Source organism: Sminthopsis crassicaudata, chromosome 1 (assembly GCF_048593235.1).
Source record: "Sminthopsis crassicaudata isolate SCR6 chromosome 1, ASM4859323v1, whole genome shotgun sequence".
Lineage (NCBI taxonomy): Eukaryota > Metazoa > Chordata > Mammalia > Dasyuromorphia > Dasyuridae > Sminthopsis > Sminthopsis crassicaudata.
In genome coordinates, this window is record NC_133617.1 from 55,675,225 (window position 1) to 55,693,576 (window position 18,352).

Below are 18,352 nucleotides of genomic sequence, written 5' to 3' on the forward strand. Positions count from 1 at the left end.
ACACTAAAAGTATGGAGTACTTTGAAATGAAAAAAAAACCCATGGTTGCTCTATGAGGAATCACAATAGCAATCTGGTTCCTAGGTAAAATGACATGGCCCAAGAATAAAGGCTCTAGAAGAGTTTGGAGAAAGCGCTGGATGATTGGACTTGTTTCAAGCGTTCATGGTTTCAGCTGGGTAGGACCTGGGGAGACTTAATCCTCCTTTCACCAAGTCAGATCACAATCCTCTCTTACCTTGGTTTCTTGCTGGGATTGAAGCAACGCCCTAGATTCTCCAGGAGAACAGAGGCTTCGTACTTAGGGTGCAGTGAGTGGTCTCCCAACTAGTCATAAGCACAAAACCTGCGCTTAAAGCATTGCAAGCTTGGTAGGAGCTCCCAAATCTTGGGCTTTGCTCATAAAAGCTTCAAGAGTCTGGACTTCCCTCCTTTAGTTTTCACAAGCAATTCTAGTATATCTGAGGTTTGTTCCTGCCACTTAGGAAAAGAGGAAATCCCCTCTAACTCGAAAGCTGGATCAACCTTCCCAACTTGCTTTTGCCATAGGACCAGTATGCAATGGTCTTGAGACTTTGTCCTCTGCTATTGCAAGAATAGGATCACCCTCTTCTACCTCCGGATCAGATCATTCATTCATCTTATACTGAATTCTGGCGTGGGAAAGCATTAAAAGACTTCTAGAATTATCCCGGGATATCCACAAACACAAGTGGACAATAACTCTGGGATCTAGAACCACTCAGGATATTTACAGACATAAAGAGAACAACAATTCTGGAATCTAGGACCCTCCCAGAATGTCCACAGACAGAAGTGGGCAACAACTCTGGAATCTAGAACCATCTCAGGATGTCCACAAACACAAGAGGAAAAACACCTCTGGAATCCAGAACCATCTCAGGATGTTTACAAACATAAGAGGAAAAACAGCTCTGGAATCTAGAATCATCCCAGGATCTCCACAAACACAAATAGGCAACAGCTCTGGAATTTAGAACTATCCCGGATATTCACTGACACAAGAGGAAAAATAACTCTGGAATCTGGAACCATCTCAGGATGTCCTTAGGCACAAAGGGAAAAACAACTCTGGAATCTAGAACCATCCTAGGATGTTTACAAACACAAACAGGCAACAATTCTGAAATTTAGAAATGTCCCAGGTAGTCCACAGACACAAGGAGAAAAACAACTCTGGAATCTAGAATCACCCCCATGATGTCAACAAACACAAATAGGCAACAGCTCTGGAATCTAGAACCATCCCAGGATGTTTACAAACACAAGAGGAAAAATAACTCTGGAATCTAGATCTATTTCAAGATATCCACAAACACAAGAGGAAAAACACCTCTGGAATCTAGAACCATCCCAGGATGTTTACAAACACAAGAGGAAAAATAACTCTGGAATCTAGAACCATCCCAGAATGTTTACAAGCAGAAGAGGAAAAATAGCTCTAGAATCTAGAACCATCCAAGAGGTTTACAAACACAAGAGGAAAAGCACCTCTGGAATCTAGAACCATCCCAGGATGTTTACACACACAAGTGGACAACTCACACATGCCTTTTTCGCAGGCTCTTTGCTATCTGACCAGCTCTTGACCCAAATGGGTCACCTTTGAGACCAGCCCTACCCTACCCTTGTCTACGTCTCAGACAGCTCGGGGCTGCCCAGCTAAGTCAGGAATTCAGGCCCTGACTGTTGGGCTATTTCCATCCCAGACAGATATTAAAAGCCCTGACTTGGCGCAGACAGGACCAGGGCGGGGGAAAGAAAACCTTTGGAGAAATCCCTGCAGAGCTCGGAGGCTGAGCTCAGAAGCCCTGGTTTGGCCCTGACTCCCCTTCTCATGGAATGAGTCTTTGAAAAATCCAGCGTGGTCTCATTAATATTTCACATCCCCTGCCCTCCACAATATTCCCTCAACTATTGGTCTTGCTCCTTGGCCAGCTCCAATTTCTGTGGGGAAAAACTGAGGAGGGTTATGTACAGGTTGGGCTGCCAAGTGGAATTTCCTATTGTTTATTTTTTTCTTCTCCCACCCATATATTCCTCTTCTCTTAGGATCTTAGGGCTGGAAAGGAATTTGGAGCCACAGGTAGGGAAACTGAGGTTCACGGACGGAAAGGGGCTTTCCTAAAGTCACATAAATAGGCAGCTGCAAAGAGCCATCTTTAAACTCCAAATCCATTTCTCTTTCCCCTGCCTTCCTGCCCGGGCTACCAAACACTAAACCTTGACGAGATTGGGCTGATCACAAAGACTGGAGTGATCTTGCCAGGCTCTGGGCTCCTTTGAACTCTGATCATTGAAGTCCAAATATAATAGACCCCCGGGTTCAAAGAGATCCCCACAACTCTTTCTTGTCTCTGTCCCTGGGGTGAGTAGTGTGAGAACATCAGGTTTGTGGGGGAGGAAGCCTGGCCTCCCTGGCAGGCGGTAAGTGCCCTTTGCCATCTTGTCCCATCCTCCCAAACAGATAACAGGACCCGATCCCAGCTTTTTTCTTTAATGAAAAAGATCATTTAGGAGACACTCAGTCCAGCTCCATGAGCCATTGCAGCTCCCACCTGGCCCTCATGGCCTGTGCCTGCCTGCCCCAGGCCAAATCCAACAGGAGCAGGGCCCATCATCCCCTCTCCCACATGGAGTATTTAATCAGCCATAAGATCACAGAGTTGCAGGAAACTTTGGAGGATCCCTTCCTGTGATAGGAATCTGTGACAATATCCCCAACAAGAAGGCACCCCCTGATCTCCAGAGCAATCCATCGGACAGATTCCTCCTAAATTTCCTTCCCAAAACTTCCATTAATGCTCTTAGGTCTGCCCTCCAAGGGCAGGCAGAACAATTCTGAAACAAGGGAAATAGCCCCTGCTCCACATGCCAACCCTTCAGATATTTTGGGGGGAAACCCCAAATAACTGTCATGTCTCTCATCGTCCACCGTCCAACTCTTTTCTTCTCTAACATCCCCAGATTCCTTCAGCTGATCTGATACGACATAATTTTCAGGCCTTTCACTGCTGTCCATCCTTTGGATGAGCTCTCACTTACCAATGTCCTTCCTAAATCTGAACACTGTCTCCTAGATACCTGACCAAGGTCTCCTGCCTGCTTCCTTCTCAACGCCCTTTCTCTCTTGGACAGCCCCAAACTGTCAAGCTTTGGGGGCTGCAATGTCTATATTGCAACCCCCCAGATCCTTTTCACATGATCTTTCTGGCTGCATCTCCCCCATCTTATTCTTGTATAGTTAATTTTTTGAACCCAAGAGCAGAGCTTTACACTTCTGCCTTTTAAATTTCATTTGGTTTGGGGGTTTAATCTTGGTACCGGGCTGATACCAGCTGGACCTCAGTGGGTCAGTGGTGGCCAAAGGCAGCTCTCCTTGCTCTACTTGCCTTTGCTTCTGCCCTCATTTTTGGCTGTCGTCTCACACCAGCCTCAGTAACGGCGGGTTTTCCTGGAGGCTGGGCAGCCCGGAGTGATTGAGGGGCCTGGGTTCTAGTCCTGTGTTCTTGACTCTAAACTTCTCTAAGAGTTCTCCTTACACCTGTCACACCCCAAGCTTTCTGCTTTCATCTTCCTTTTCACCGTCCAAGGTCCCTCTCCTATTTTCCATTTCTCCCCGGATCCCTCATCCCAACTGCACCTGCTAATGCCCCTCTGTACCTCCTGTGCTCATTGCCCCCTTAGTCATGGGTCACCGGATCTTCCCTACTTGCAGTTTTTCCTCCGTAGCCTTTCTGACTTCTTCTCATCACTGGGGTGTAGACAGCTGCCCCGCAGATCCCTGCCTCCTCCCCTTAGCATCCTGGAGGGTCAGGGAAAGGGTGCTAGAGGGTCTGGAGCAGGTGCAGGGTGTAGTAGAGGCGCTGACGCAGGGGCTCGCTGCAGCCGTGGCACTGCAGGATGCCCAGTGAGTGCGAGGTGGCTCGCCGCTCCTGGTCGATGTAGGTTAGCAGGGGTTCTTCTCCGGCCCAGTTCAGGAGCAGCTTGGTATGGTCATGGTAGAAGTTGACCTGTCCAGGAAGAGCAATAAAATCTAACCCTCCCCATCCATTTCCTGCCCTAGAAATTGGTGCCCGAGGCTGATGCCCGAGATGGAGGCGGGAGCCCTGCTCACCTCTCCCTCCATTCCATGCTGCAGCGAGGACCCCCTAAATTGCCCCAGAGGCTCCCTCTCACTGGGCAGGAGACAAGGAACCTGGTTATCACCTCTGGCTCCTTGCCCAGGGGGCCTTCTACCACTCCCCACCACATCCTAGTGGTTTTTGTGACCTTGAGGACCCAAGTCTAGAAGCCCCTTCCCAGAGCCAGAGGGCAACTGTGGCTGGGGCAGCAGAGAGCATCCCAGCCCCTTCCATGCTACCTGGAACCCTCCATCGCCTCCCTTCTCCACTCCCTACCTGCATAGTCTGATCGCTGAAGAGCAGGAGCAGGGCCTGGTCCGACTTGAGGAAGTGAAGCAGGGAGAAGCCTGGACCAGGATTGAGACTGGGCTGCATAGGGAGACTCCCACCCTGTGGGGGGGCAAGGGTAAGGAGACAAGGGCCGGAGAGCAGGGAGGGCACCAGAGCCCACCTGTGCCCGCCAGCCCTGGCCTCACCTCCAACAGCCAGCGCTGCATGTAGCGGGTGAAGAGCTGCAGCACGGCCACTTTGGTGGCCAGGGAGTCGGGAATCTCCCTCCAGGTAAAGGTCACCACCTCACTCTGAACCGGAGAGTAGCTTATGCACCTGAGGGAGGGGTCCAGAAGTCGATGTCACGCGGATGAGTGGGGGGAAGTCTCGGGGTACAAGGACCCGGGGAAGGGGACAGCAGATGGAGGAGCTGGAGACTCACCCACGAATGGGGGCCGGGGACCTCAGCTCAGGGGATCCCACTGGAACAAGTACTCACCCCAAGGCCGGCTGGAGAGCGATGTGGGTGCCATCCCGGAGGAGGACCCCGGTGCTGCCGTCGGAAAGTTCGTAGCCGAAGCCGTACTTGTTAGAATAGTCCACCCACTTGGTGGCCCAGAGTACTGGCTGCCGCTGCCCCGGCAGATCCTGCTGCCCTGAACACAGGGAGGACAAAGTGAGCAAGAGGTTCTCGCATCCGGCAGCGTCCTGGGAGCTGGAGCATCACAGCCAGAGCTTTTGCAGAGACAGGAAGAGGGAGGCAGGAGAGTCTAGGGCTAAGCAGGAAATCATCTCCCTCAGCTCCCTCATCCCAGGGGGCGGGGGGAGGGGGGAGAAGAGAGACCCCGCCTCTCACGCAGGTCACACGGAGCATCAGCTGCAGAGCCTGAATCCAGACACTTCATCTCTAAAAAGGGGGGTGAGACGGGGGGTTGCCAGGCTTACCTGCTGGCATCAGGTCCAGGCAATTCTGCAGGAGCCTGGTGGCCACCTCCACCCCATCACCTGGGGTCCCCAGGGACTCTGGAGAAGTAACAAAGATAGATAATGAGCTCCCTGTCGCTAGAAGTATGCTAGGGAGAACTTTGCAGAGAGAGTTCTTGTCAGATCAGAAACCATCTTTTATTTATGAGAGGCTGAGCCAACTTAGCAGCCTCATGGAGATTGGAACCCAGAAGCACCCAAGATTTTGCTCACTGCCAGCTGCTCCAGCCAACCACGGAGGCACAGTCCGGCTGGCCCCAGCCAGTCACAGAACTGGGTTAGAGCTGGAGGGAAGCGGAGCTCCAGGTAATTCTATAGATGGAAAAACTGAGTCCTTCCACATGAGAGGAGCCCAGAGTCCTGAGCCAAGCCCGTGGCAGAACCAGTATCAGTACCAAGGGCTCCTTTCTCCCATAAGCCACATGTCCCTCCCCGACCCTCTGTGCTTCTGCAGAAGGCTATCTCTTCCGCTTTCCCCTGCTCAGGCAGGAGGAACTTGAGAGGGGAGGAGGTGCCAGCTTGCCTTCTGTGCCCGGAGGGTGACCCCTAAGGCTCCTCCGGAGGAGTACGTGGATAGGGGTCTCCAGGTAGGGTACTTGGGGATGAGCTTCTTCCTCAGGGGCTTCAGCCTTGTGGGGTGGGTGAGAAAGACCCTAAATAACAAAGAGGAAGGCAACAATAACGCCCACTGTGTGCCAGGCACTGTGTTAAGTGCCTCACAATTATCTCATTGATCAACAACCCTGAGAGGAGGAGGATGTTGTTATCCCCAGTTTATAGTTTGGAAACTGAGGCAGACAGGTAAGTGACTAATCCAGGGTCACACAGTAAGTGTCTGGGGTTGGGTTTAAACTTAGCCTTCCTGACCGCAATCTCAGCACTTTATTCACCGGCCACCCAGCTGCTTAAGGCCAGTTTATAATTTACAAGATTCTTTCCTCAGGGCAAGTCTATGGGGAAGAGTCCGAGGGTTATTACCCTGAGAAAACTGATCTTTGAGGAGATAGTTGCTGATCCTTGGTCAGATATCAAATGATAACAGAGGAAGAACTAGGTCTCCTAGCACCTAGGTCTGGGCTCTTGGTGGAGCCCCATCCAGGCCTTTGAGGGGCAGCTCCAGTCCTACAGCCTTTGAAAGCCTGCCCCAAACTCTCTTCTCCTCCACCACCCTAGATAGTGATGGACTCTTACATGGAATGTGAGGACCTTAGGACACTAAATGTCAGAGCTGGGGGGGCCCTTAGAACCCAGGAGGTCAGAGCCGGGAAGGCCCTTAGAACCCAGGAGGTCAGAGCTGGGAGGGCCCTTAGAACCCAGGAGGTCAGAGCTGGGAGGGCCCTTAGAACCCAGGAGGTCAGAGCCGGGAGGGCCCTTAGAACCCGGGAGGTCAGAGCTGGGAGGGCCCTTAGAACCCGGGAGGTCAGAGCTGGGAGGGCCCTTAGAACCCAGGAGGTCAGAGCTGGGAGGGCCCTTAGAACCCGGGAGGTCAGAGCTGGGAGGGCCCTTAGAACCCAGGAGGTCAGGACTGGGAGGGCCCTTAGAATCCAGGAGGTCAGAGCTGGGAGGGCCCTTAGAACCCAGGAGGTCAGAGCTGTGAGGGCCCTTAGAACCCAGGAGGTCAGAGCTGGGAGGGCCCTTAGAACCCAGGAGGTCAGGGCTGGGAGGGCCCTTAGAACCCAGGAGGGCAGAGCTGGGAGGGCCCTTAGAACCCAGGAGGTCAGAGCTGGGAGGGCCCTTAGAACCCAGGAGGTCAGGGCTGGGAGGGCCCTTAGAACCCAGGAGGGCAGAGCTGGGAGGGCCCTTAGAACCCAGGAGGTCAGAGCTGGGAGGGCCCTTAGAACCCAGGAGGTCAGAGCTGGGAGGGCCCTTAGAACCCAGGAGGTCAGAGCTGGGAGGGCCCTTAGAACTCAGGGTGTCAGAGCTGGGAGGGCCCTTAGAACCCAGGAGGTCAGAGCTGGGAGGGCCCTTAAAACCCAGGAGGTCAGAGGTGAAAGATATCTTAGAACATAAGACTGTTGGAGGGAGCAGAGACTCTTAGGGCAGGAAGGAAACTTAGGGGTCATCATTTACCCCCTCATCTTGCAACTGAGAAACCAGCAGACTATTAATGGAAAGAGTCAGAAGAAAAGATGGGGACAGGAGCCCCCTTGGACCCTCTGTGACCGACACTGCCCCAGCCCTCTCCCCAGTGCCTTTCCTTCCAGGACTCCTGGGTCTCTCACCTCATGGCCTGCCTCCCTGGGAGTCTTTTGGAGATCCTCTGGGGCTGGGGCTGTTGGCATCTTTGGGATAAATGATCCTGGAAAGCAAGGCAGGGGGAGAGAAGAGGTGAGCCTGGGGGGTGGGGTTCCAGCTTGCTCCAAGGAGCTGTTTCTCTGCCAAGGGCCATTTGGGTATTGATAACATCATTGGGAGCCACACAAAATTATCAGCTCACAGAAGGCCAGCGATGGGAGGCGGCTTCGCTAGCTTTGAGCTCACCTTCGCCGCTCCCCTTAGGCAGTGATTCCTGGGCCTTCTCCGCCTGGGACGTTCCCACCCCTGGCATAGAGACTGGCCTTGCCAGTGTGGGCTCCTGCCTCCTCCATTCCTCCACAACTCACGTGGGGTCCGGCGCTGGGCCACGGCAGGAACAGCTGGGTAGCCTTCTGAAAGAGCTTGTCCAAGGGCTGGGGGATGGTGAAAATGGGCGCCGTGTGGCAAGAGCGCGGAGGCAGCTGGTCTGGGGTGAAGCCCTGAAGGGGAAAGGAGGAAGAGGAGCTCCTCAGAGCAGTGACAGTGTGGGGAAAGCCCTGAAGGAGCAGGAGGTGGCCCCGGGGAGACAGCCCTGGTCCTGCAGGCGGCAGAAGCTGAGTTCAACTCCTGCCTTCCTACGGAGGAGAAACCTATGCAAGGGGTCACTCCCCCTCCCTGGACCTCTCTTCACTCATCTGTAAACTAGAAGTCTTTTTTGAGCCTTTCTAGCTCGAGATCTGTGAAGCTATGGCCCTTCTTCTCTGAACCTCAGTCTCCTCATCTGTGAAATAAAGGGATTCCAGTCAACAGTCTCTAAGTCCCTTCCAGCTCTAATCCTAGGAAACCATTAACTAGCCTGGTGACTGGCCAGAGTGACTTCCCTTCCATTTCCTCCTCTGTAAAATTTGCACTGTTATCTCTCTCTTCCCTTTCCTCCAGACCCAGAGAAATAGCAATAAAAATAACCAGAATAACAGCTGCCATTTATACAGTCTCTTTGTACTGACCACTATCACAGCCCTGCACAATTATTAATATTCCCATTTTACAGATGAGGAAACTGAGGCTCAAAGGATGTGACTCAACCATAATCAATCAGAAGCAGAATTTGAACTTGGGGCTCCCTTGATTCTGATTCTGGTCCTTCTTCTTTTGCTCCTGGCCCACTTGATAAATGACTGGTTGATACTGCATCATGCTGCCACCCCAAAGGGGAGAGAAAGGGTTGGGGGTCCCTCCCGGGAAGGGTTGAGCCCACACTGCGGGTTAGTCCAGGCCGGGTGTGATGGGGTCCAGACCTGAGTGAAGAAGTCATCTTCCAGGACCTGGTCGAGGCTGGGCCGGTCCGCGGGGTTGGGGGCCAGCAAGCGGGCAATAAGTCTCCGAGCGTTGGGCGACAGGTGAGTGGGCACAGGGTAGCGGGCGTCGCGGATGTTCTGATACATTTCAGGCAGCGGGCTAGCCTTGAAGGGAGGGGAGCCCGTCAGCGCCGTGTACCTGGGTGGGGAAGAGGGTCTGATGGGACGGGACCACGGGGACCTGCCCCCAGCCCTGTGCACACCTACACTCGTGCAGACACTAGGCCCGCCCCCACTGTTCCGTACTCACATGATACAGCCAAGAGCCCAGATGTCCGACTGGACGGAGTGACCCTTGCGGGAGACAACTTCTGGGGCCAGGTAGTTGGGTGTCCCGCAGAGCCCCCTGAAGAGAAAGGCAGAGGTAGTGAGAGCCCCAGCCCAGACCAAAGTGCACGCACAGAGAGTAATCTCCACATGTGCGCATACACACACACACACACACACACACACACACACACCCTGGCACATGTTCCCGGGTACACATGCATTAGTGCACAGGCACAAGGAAACAGTCCCACCCAAAGCCACAGTGGCAGCCCACACACAAGCCCATACGTGCAATTCCCCCAGCACACAAACCGCATGGACACACCATCACACACACTTACCCGTGGCAGCGCCCCCCAGACCCCACTTTTGTCGCCAGCCCCAAGTCACCAATCTTCACCTCCATGTTCTTGGTAATGAAGAAGTTGCCTGCAGAAGGAAGGGATCGCGGGAGGTGTGTGATGGTGTGTGTTTATATGATGGTACCTGTGTGTGCGCCAGGTGATAGCGGGGGCATGTGAACACATGTAGGGTGAATGGCAGAGTGTCTGATGGGTTGAGGGTGGGGAGGCACAAGTGGCCCAGAATGTACCTGGAGGTTCTGCTGTGGTCTCCTGCCTCCCAGGGACTTTCTGCAATCCCCCTGGTTTCTCCTCCCATCCCCCTCTCCCTTCCTCTACCTCAGCCATCCCTATCCCTGCCCCTTTGCCTCCACGTACTGAGCTTGAGGTCTCTGTGGATGATGCCCTGCTGGTGGAGGTATCGCAGGCCAGCTGCGATGCCCCGAAGGTAGTAGCGGACCTCAGGCTCAGTCAGCGTCTTCCGGGCCTTCAGGACATGGGCCAAGGACTGGAAAGAAAGAAGGAAGAAACAAAGAAAGAAAAGAAGGAAGGAAGAAAGGAAAGAGGGAGAGAAGGCAAGAAGGAAGGAGGGAAGAACAAAGAAAAAAGGAAGCAAGGAAGGAAAAGAAGGAAGAACAAAAGAAAGAAATGGGGGAGGGAGAGAGGAAAAAAGGAAAGAAAGAAGAAGAAAGGAAGAGCTGGGTATGGTGGGGTACTCTTCTGAGCCTTCCTACTTACTCCATCACCCCAGCCAAAGGCCCTTTCTATCCACTCTTTTCTCACAACAGTCCAGGGACAGAGGGTATTATTGCTGTTCTATAGGTGGGGGAACAAACTCAGGGGGAAAAAAAGCTTTCTCAAGTCACACAGGGAACCAGTGGCTGAGCTGCAGGGGCACCCACATCTGACTTTTTGCCTTGGGGAGGCTCACCCTGGTTTGGTCATTAGGGAGGACCACTGCTGGAGGTGAAGAGGCAGGAAGGGAATAAGCATTTATAAAATACCTACTGTGCATCAGGCTAACGCTTAAGCACTTTATAACTTTGCTCATTTGATCTTCACAACCCTGCAGGGAGATGCTGTTACCATCCCCATTTTCCAGTTAAAGAAACTGAAACCGACTGAGATTAGGTGACTGGCCCAGCTAATAAGCATCTGAGTCTGGATTGGATGCCAGGTCTTCCTGGTTCTATGCCCAGTGCTCTACCACTGTACCATCTAGCTTCTTCAGCAGAAAGGAATTGGGAGATCAGAGATGGGAGAGATTAATGTTGGGGAAGAGGACGGAGAGATGGAAGACTAATGACAGCTATCAGTGACCAGGAGGCAGGGTCAGAGAGGGAGATGAGTTGGACACGACATAGCCTGGGAGGTCAGGGGTGAGGAGGCCCTCACCTTGCGGCTGCAGTACTCTAGCACCAAATAGACATTGTCCTGGTCAGCAAAGTGCCCGTGGAAGCCAACCACGTTCCGGTGCCTGAGCTGGCTGTGGAGCTCGATCTCCCGTTCCACCTGCCGGCGAGAAGGGGGTCCTCTCTGCAGGATACAAAGGGAAGCACGATGACTGGAGGAGGAACGAAGGAGTCTGGGAGCCCGGGGGTCAGGAGCAGGGAAGCTTCGGGTGTTGGGGGTGGAAAGAGAGGAATCAGGGATAGCAGTGTAGATCTAGGATGATGCTGGCGCTGGGAGATTCATGGATGGGGAGATTCAGTGATGAAGATGAAGAGAAATTGGGAGTGGGAAAAGAAGTAAGATGGAGGTGGATCCATGAAGAACAGATGGAGGAATTAAAGAAGGGCAAATCAGATGAAGGAGATTAGTGATGGGGTGAATGTGTCGGTGATTAGGGAGAGTGATGAGGAGGAAAGGCAATGATGGGGAACGTCAGAAATGCAGATTAGTAATGGGGATGGGGGATCAGGAATAGGAGAGAGCAGCAATGGGAACAGGGAGTGAGAAATGGAGGGGATCAATGATGGGAACATGGGAAGTCAGAGGTGATGGAAGTCAGCAAAATGGAGAACGGGGCCTGGTATCAATATATTGTGGATGGAAGTATCTCCAGTAAAGAGGGGGATCAGGGGTAGGGAGCTAAGCATTTAGGATTATGGATAGGAATGGAGGATCAGGGCTAGGGATAGGAGGAAGGAGCGAGGTTAGGAGTCTCTGAAAGAGGCAGGGAGCTTTACCTTCCCCCACTGGTCCAGCCCACGGAGTCTTCCCCGGGGCACCACCTTGAGGGCAAAGACTCTATTGGTCGACATGTCAGTCAGTTTGTAGCATCTGCCAAAAGCACCCTGTGGTGGAGAGGGGCAGTCACAAGGGACACAAAACGCATTACAAGCATCCCAGACTCTTCTGGGACCCGGCCTCAATTGCTCTCGGGTCTCTATCCTCAAACAAGTGCACACTCGGGGAGGCAGGGGAGGAAGGGGGCGTTCACACACGCACGAACACATTTGCACAAGCACCAGCCCATACACTCCCCCCACTGCCCATTTACACCTGTACTGGTCTTCCCTACCCTGACAGTTATGGGATCGGGCCTTTCAGCTGAGCACTTATATGTGTTTCACCCCTCCTACACACACACACACACACACACACACACACACACACACACAGACACAGACACACACAGACACAGACAAACACACACACACTCACACACACACAGACACACACAGACACAGACACACACACACACACAGACACACACACACAGACACACACACAGACACACACACACAAACACACACACACTCACACACACACACAGACACACACAGACACAGACACAGACACACTCACAGACACACACACACACACAAACACACACACACACACACTCTCACACACACACACACACACACACACACACCATCTGCAGCCAGGCTAGGGGTGAGGGCAGACCCAGAAGGAGAAACCAGAGGAGTTAAGTAAGTGGGAAAGTGGGCCAGCCGGAATGTGAGGATTTAGAGCTGGAAGTCTTTAGAAATAGTCCCACACTAGCCCCTCTCAGCATACTGGCCGCCTTCCTCTCACCCGCCTCTCCCTCCCTCCCCTCTTTGCCCCATTTATGCCTCATCGCCCCCAGCCTTCCCTCTCTAAAGCCCGCGGTGCCCCCAGAACTCCCCTCCCCTCAGCCCTTACCGTGCCCAGCAGTCGCCCCCGCCTGTAGATGCGCCCCGTGCTCGGGTCCCGGAGGAAGGAAGCTACAGGCTCCTGGGCCCCCCGCCTCCTGGGGACTCTCAGCTCCATCCCCACCCTCCCAGACCCCCCCTATCCACTATCCAGGCCCGGCTGGGCTCTCCCACCCACCTTCTCTGCCTCTCCCTCCCTCCTTCCTTGTCTCCCTCGCCAGCTACTTCTCCCTCTCCCTCCCAGTCTGTAACGGTGCCCGGGGGAGTCCCCGGGAAGCTTCATATACCCCCCGGGGCCAGGCCTCCGGGCCTCCCTCCCTCGGTGATTGGCTGTCGAGAAGACAAGCGGGAGGGGGAATCGGAGGAGGGTGAGAGCCCTGGGGGGGCAGCGTGGGAGGGGGAAGGAGGAGGCGAGCCGAGCACGCACACGGCTGATGCTGGGAGATTGTGTGTGGGAGTTTGTGTGTGTCTGAGGTTCTGTAGGTAAATCTGGGGGTGCGCGCGCAATTGTGCGCGTTAGCGTATGTCCGATGGGTGGCTGTGTGTCCAGTGACTATGTAAATGTGGCGCCGTCTGTACTGTGCGTGGATGGGACAGCTGCTGGGCTGGACAGACGCGTATGGGCGAATGGGGATATTGTGTGGCTGCAGCTGGCTGCTGTGGACGTGGAGGAACAAAGCGACATGTGTCTGGGCTGTGCGCGGGAGCTCGCGCTGTGGATAGATAAGCACATCTCTGGGATTGTGCATGCATGCATGGACTGTGTTCGCTGGGCATAGGAGGGTGTGTCCTGAATATGACAGGGTTATGTCGGGCGTCTCTTACTGAGGGTGGTCCGTATGTATCCCCTGTAGGTATCTGTGCTTGTAAGTCCCCCTCCCCATCAACTGCTGGGCCCCACTTTCCTCATCTGAGAAATGGGTATAGTTATCTGGCAAAGAGTACAGACGCTTTAGTATATTTCACCTTTTTCTTTTTCTCATGCTTTCTCCCCCCCCTTTTGGTCTGATTTTTCTTGCACGACATAACAAATATGGAAATACCTCTAAAAGAACTGAACATATTCAACCAATATCAGATTACTTGCTCTCTTGGGGAGTGGGGGCGAGAAGGAGAAAAATTTGGATCAGAATACAAATGCTTTAGTAATTTTTTTTTTTACCTTTTTGTTAGTTTTTTTCTTTCACATGCCTTTCCCCCTTTTAGTTGATTTTTCTTGCACAACATGACAAATAATGAAATATATCTAAAAGAATTGCACATATTTAACCGATATCAGATTGCCTGCTGTCTTGGGGAATGGGGAAGTAAGGAGAAAAATTTGCAACACAAAATCTTACAAAAATATAACGTGAAAACTATCTTTACATGCATTTGGAAAAATAAAATACTATTGAAAAAAAATTTAAAGTAGGAATGTTTGGGGTAGAGGGAGTCCCTTTCTCTATCTTTATTCTAGGGCTTTGAGGAATGACTTCTCTCCCTGGATGGAGACAGGACAGTGAGCCCTGAGCTCCCCTTAGCTAAGGGGAGTCCATCCTTTCCTGGCAGATGTGGATATTGGGAGTAGCTACTCATTCAGTCTCCAGATGACACTTAGACATATGCAGGCCCCCTCCTTCCCCAACACTGAGATGCATTCAGTGAATTAAAGCTAAGTTGCATGGAGGGCCAGCTTTAGAGGCAGGCAGCGAGGGATGCAACAGCAGACTGCTCAGAAAGGCTTCCCCAGGTCTCATGTTTATTTATGGCAGGAAGGAAGAAAAGTCATTTCTTGTCTTTCCTCAGCTTCCTAATCTGTCAAATGGGGCTAATAATTGCATTGTAAATGTCACTGGGCTGTTTGTAAGGAAAATAGACCCTAGAGTTCTCTAGAAGTGAAAGCTCATTCTAGAGAAGGTGGCATTGGAAAGACCCATATGTATTTAGATAAATAGGCATCTTGCTGTCCTCAAAAAGGGCACTGGTGTCTGGATTCTGAAGATCATAGATTTAGAACTGGAAGGGACCTTAGAGGGCATTAATTCCAATTCTCTCATTTAGCAGATGAGGAAACTGAGGCACAGAAAGGTTAAATAAATCACTTTTCTAGGATAATACAGTTTGTAAGTGTTTCACTCAGGATTTGAACTCGGGACTTCTTGACTCATTTTAGCATTCTGTCCATAAGCCATTCAGCAACCTCTAAAATTACAACTCATGGCCTCCAGCAAGAAAAGCCTCCTCCCTAAGACTCAATTTTCCTTAACTATTACAAGAAGGCACTGTATCAGATGATCTGGAAGGGGCCCCTTAGTTCTAAATGTAAAAAGAAATCTACATCTAAAACTACTAATAAAGTCACAGGGAATTGGGGACCAATAAATGCACTGGGGATAACTGATACTGACCAAGGTCTTCTTCCTTTGGGGCAGTATGTATTAGGCATCTAGGTGGGGCAGTAGATAAGAGAGCAGTACACTGGTCTTGGAGTCAGGAGAACTGAGTTCAAATTCAGCCTCATGCATTTACTCAAACTTAACCCAAACTGCTTCCCAAACGCCCACAATTGTGTGTGTCTCATCCATAGCTCCTTGAGGACAGCTTTTTGTCTTTGTATGAACACAGTGCCTGGTATGTAGCAGATGCTTTATATATATTTATTGACCGACATTCCGAACCTGCCTCATTCCATAGGCTATTGACCACAGACCTTGCTCTTAGCCCATTCTCATTTTAGAGCTAAAAGAGGCCTTTGGGGTCACTTAATCCAGTCCACTCGTTTTAAAGATGGTACTTGGCCAAGGTTACAAAGTAAGTGAATGGTAGAATCAAAATTTTCAGAGAAATTAAGTAAAAGCATGAAGCAATTAGGGGCTGAGTGGCTTGTCCTTTCCAGCTCTCAAGTGGTTCTAAGATTTCAAGAAAAGACCAGTTTCCAATTTTATGTAAGTGTCTAGCTCCCAGTATGATCTCAGTGGGTATGCAGTGCCCTCTAATGGCTCATAGCCTGCAATATTTGAGGACCATAGACAGGGTTTCTCCCAACACAGTCTGATAGCGTGGATTGATTGGGAAGAGAGAGGAAAGGAAAGGAGTACTAAGAATCACAGAGTCTGGGGGATGGGGGGAGGGAAGAGAGGCTAAAGGATCTGGGATTAGGGTCAAGGGTACTGTCAGAACTCACACCTCAATCCTTTTATTAAAGAAAAAAAAAGTTTTTACCCTTTTATGCCCAGTGTTCTCACCAGCAATCCCCAACACACTGGAGCGGTAAATGGGGAAACTAGAGGTCTGGGTTTTCATTTTCTGGCATTTATTTATTCTATGACCTTGTATAAATCTTATTATCTCTCTCAATTGGGTTCCCATATGTAAAATGTGAAAGCTGGATCAGATAAAGACCTTTGTGTCTCTTGTTAAAGTGATATGATTTTGTAATGTAATGAATGGAATTAGGAAGACCCTGTTCTGATACTTTTCTGTCATGACAATGGGTAAATCACTTCCCTGAGCCTCAGTGTTCTCATCTGTAAAAGGGGGGCAATAATAGAACCCACCTCACAGGATTGTTTTGAGGAGCTGATGAGAAAATATATATAAAATAAGGCAGGTGGTGTTACATAAGTGTAAATTGTTATTGTTCTAAAGTTCCTGAATCCTAAGGGCACTTTGCACTTTCAACCATCAATATTGTAATAAGGTTCTCTCCAGTTCTAGCATTCTAGACTCCCTGCCAGGGCTTGTTCTGAGAGAGGGAGACTACAGACCCTCTCTTCCTTCATCGTGGAGTCTCTCCTCAGTCCCTATTTTTAGGGGTTTCTGCTCAATTTCACTGTCCACCTTTTCTTCTTTGAAAGCCTTTTTCTTGCTTCATGACTCTCTCTCCTTGTGTTCTCATCCTCCCTAGCTGATCCCCCTCCCTAAGGAGTGGGAGAATGAGAGGCAGGGTTCAGGGGGGGGATTGGGGGCTCAGGGACAGAAAGGGGGTTTGGAATACGAAAGGGACCATCTCCAAACAAGGGAGGGGTCCAAGAAAGCTCGGGGACAAGGACGGGGGTCTCGCGGTGCGGGCCCATGAGTAGGAGAGAGAAGCTTAAGGATGATACGGGTGATCTAGGACTAGCGGAGGCTCCCCAATCTCTGAGCCTCTTCCTCCTGCCCCCCACCCCCATGACGACAGCGCCCTGGAACGCGCCTGTGACATCCGATCTCCTTGTTTATCCAGCCCCGGGGGAGGGCAGGGCGTGGGGGCGTCCCTGCGTGGCTCCAGCCCCGATCCCCAGCTCTCTCGCAGCTGCTCATCCCCCTCCTCTTCTGCTCTCCCCCCACCCCACATACATCCCGTTAGCTCAGTGACCAGGGCCATGCCCGGCAGGGGTCGCTGTGTAGTGTTTCCCCCTCCATTAACCCCTTCGTCTGCAGCTGGAAGCGGCATCCTGAGCTCCCGTCCCGCAGGGACACCCCTGAGTCGGAGTGTTGGGGAATCCTACTTGCTACGGCCTACCCGGTCCCTGTATTCAGACTGGGAACTCAGGTGTCCGAGGCCGGGAGGTCTAGTAAGTAGCTGGTTGGGGGTCAGGGGCTCAGCTCTGTAGAACCAGGTGTGCGGGTCATCCTGGGGATGGGCTAAATGTCCCAAGAGGAAGGGGACCTCTCGATAGCGCCAGTCTGGATCGGACCCAAGGCAACCTGCGCTTCCTGCTCTGGGCCTCAGTTTCCCGATCTGTAAAACGAAGCAGCAGTTCTCCTCGAGGCCATTCTTGCAGACCCGAGAGCTCCAAGAGAGGAGCGGGGGCGAGTTTAGCCCCACCCTTCCTTGTCTCCTTCCTTCTTTCCCTCCTTCCCTCCTTCCCTCCTCCCCCCAGGGAGCACCGCACCCGGCGCTCACATTTCCCGGGCCTGAGCAGGAGTAGCAGAAATAGCAACGCCCGGGGCGGGGTGGGGGGCGGTGATGAGGGGAAGATGGAGGTGGTAGTTGGGGGGAAGGAAAAATGAGATTGGGAGAGGGGAGAGGGAGGAGAGGAGAGGGGAGGAACTATGATGGCTCCCTCCCTCGCCCCGCCCCCGTCCCTTCCCTCCCGGGACTGTGGGGATACCCAAGGTCACTTCACGGCCCGGCAGACTGGCGTTGCAGGTCGCCTGGGGCCCCTATTATGGCTCTGGCCCCTGGGAGGCGGCACAGTCGGCGAGAATGAGCCCTCACCCTGCCCCCATGCCCCTCCACGTCCCTCTGTGGTCCCCTTTCCCACCCCCCCACTCCCAGCTCCAGCTCTTGGGTTCCGGGAGCGCCGAGAGAGCGAACTCCGAAGGGCAATTCGGTCCCGCCCCTCCCCGCCCCCGCTGAGCCGCTGGGGGAGGGGGTGGTCCCCTGACTGAAGTTTCTCTCCCTTTGGGGGAGATCCCAGTGCCCACCGCTCCGCACCTGCCAGAGCAGTCCCCTACTGCAGAGCCCAGAGGGACTCAATCCTTTCCCTCTCCATTTCCTCGACCCCCCATATTTTTAACCCCTGAGGTGCCTGGTGGCTCCGCTTAGCAGAGCCAAGGAGCCCCATAGTCCCAGGATGAGCGTGGAGGGGTTAATGGGACCTGGGTGGGGTGGAAGGGGTGGGGGCCTAGGACGGCGC

At 52.5% G+C, this 18,352-nt stretch overlaps 1 protein-coding gene across 1 annotated transcript; it reads right to left on the reverse strand.

Moving 5' to 3' along the window:
- Positions 1–1,894: 1,894 nt before the first annotated feature.
- On the reverse strand, positions 1,895–12,864 carry PLK5 (polo like kinase 5 (inactive)). Its single transcript, XM_074304493.1, is given in 16 exon segments — positions 1,895–4,034; positions 4,422–4,535; positions 4,622–4,751; positions 4,915–5,071; positions 5,361–5,438; positions 5,923–6,052; positions 7,622–7,698; positions 8,003–8,029; positions 8,032–8,134; positions 8,933–9,131; positions 9,243–9,338; positions 9,604–9,691; positions 9,982–10,111; positions 10,999–11,139; positions 11,793–11,900; positions 12,757–12,864. Coding segments are annotated over 16 exon segments (1,872 nt in total). The 3' UTR covers positions 1,895–3,848.
- Between the last annotated feature and the right edge of the window lie 5,488 nt (positions 12,865–18,352).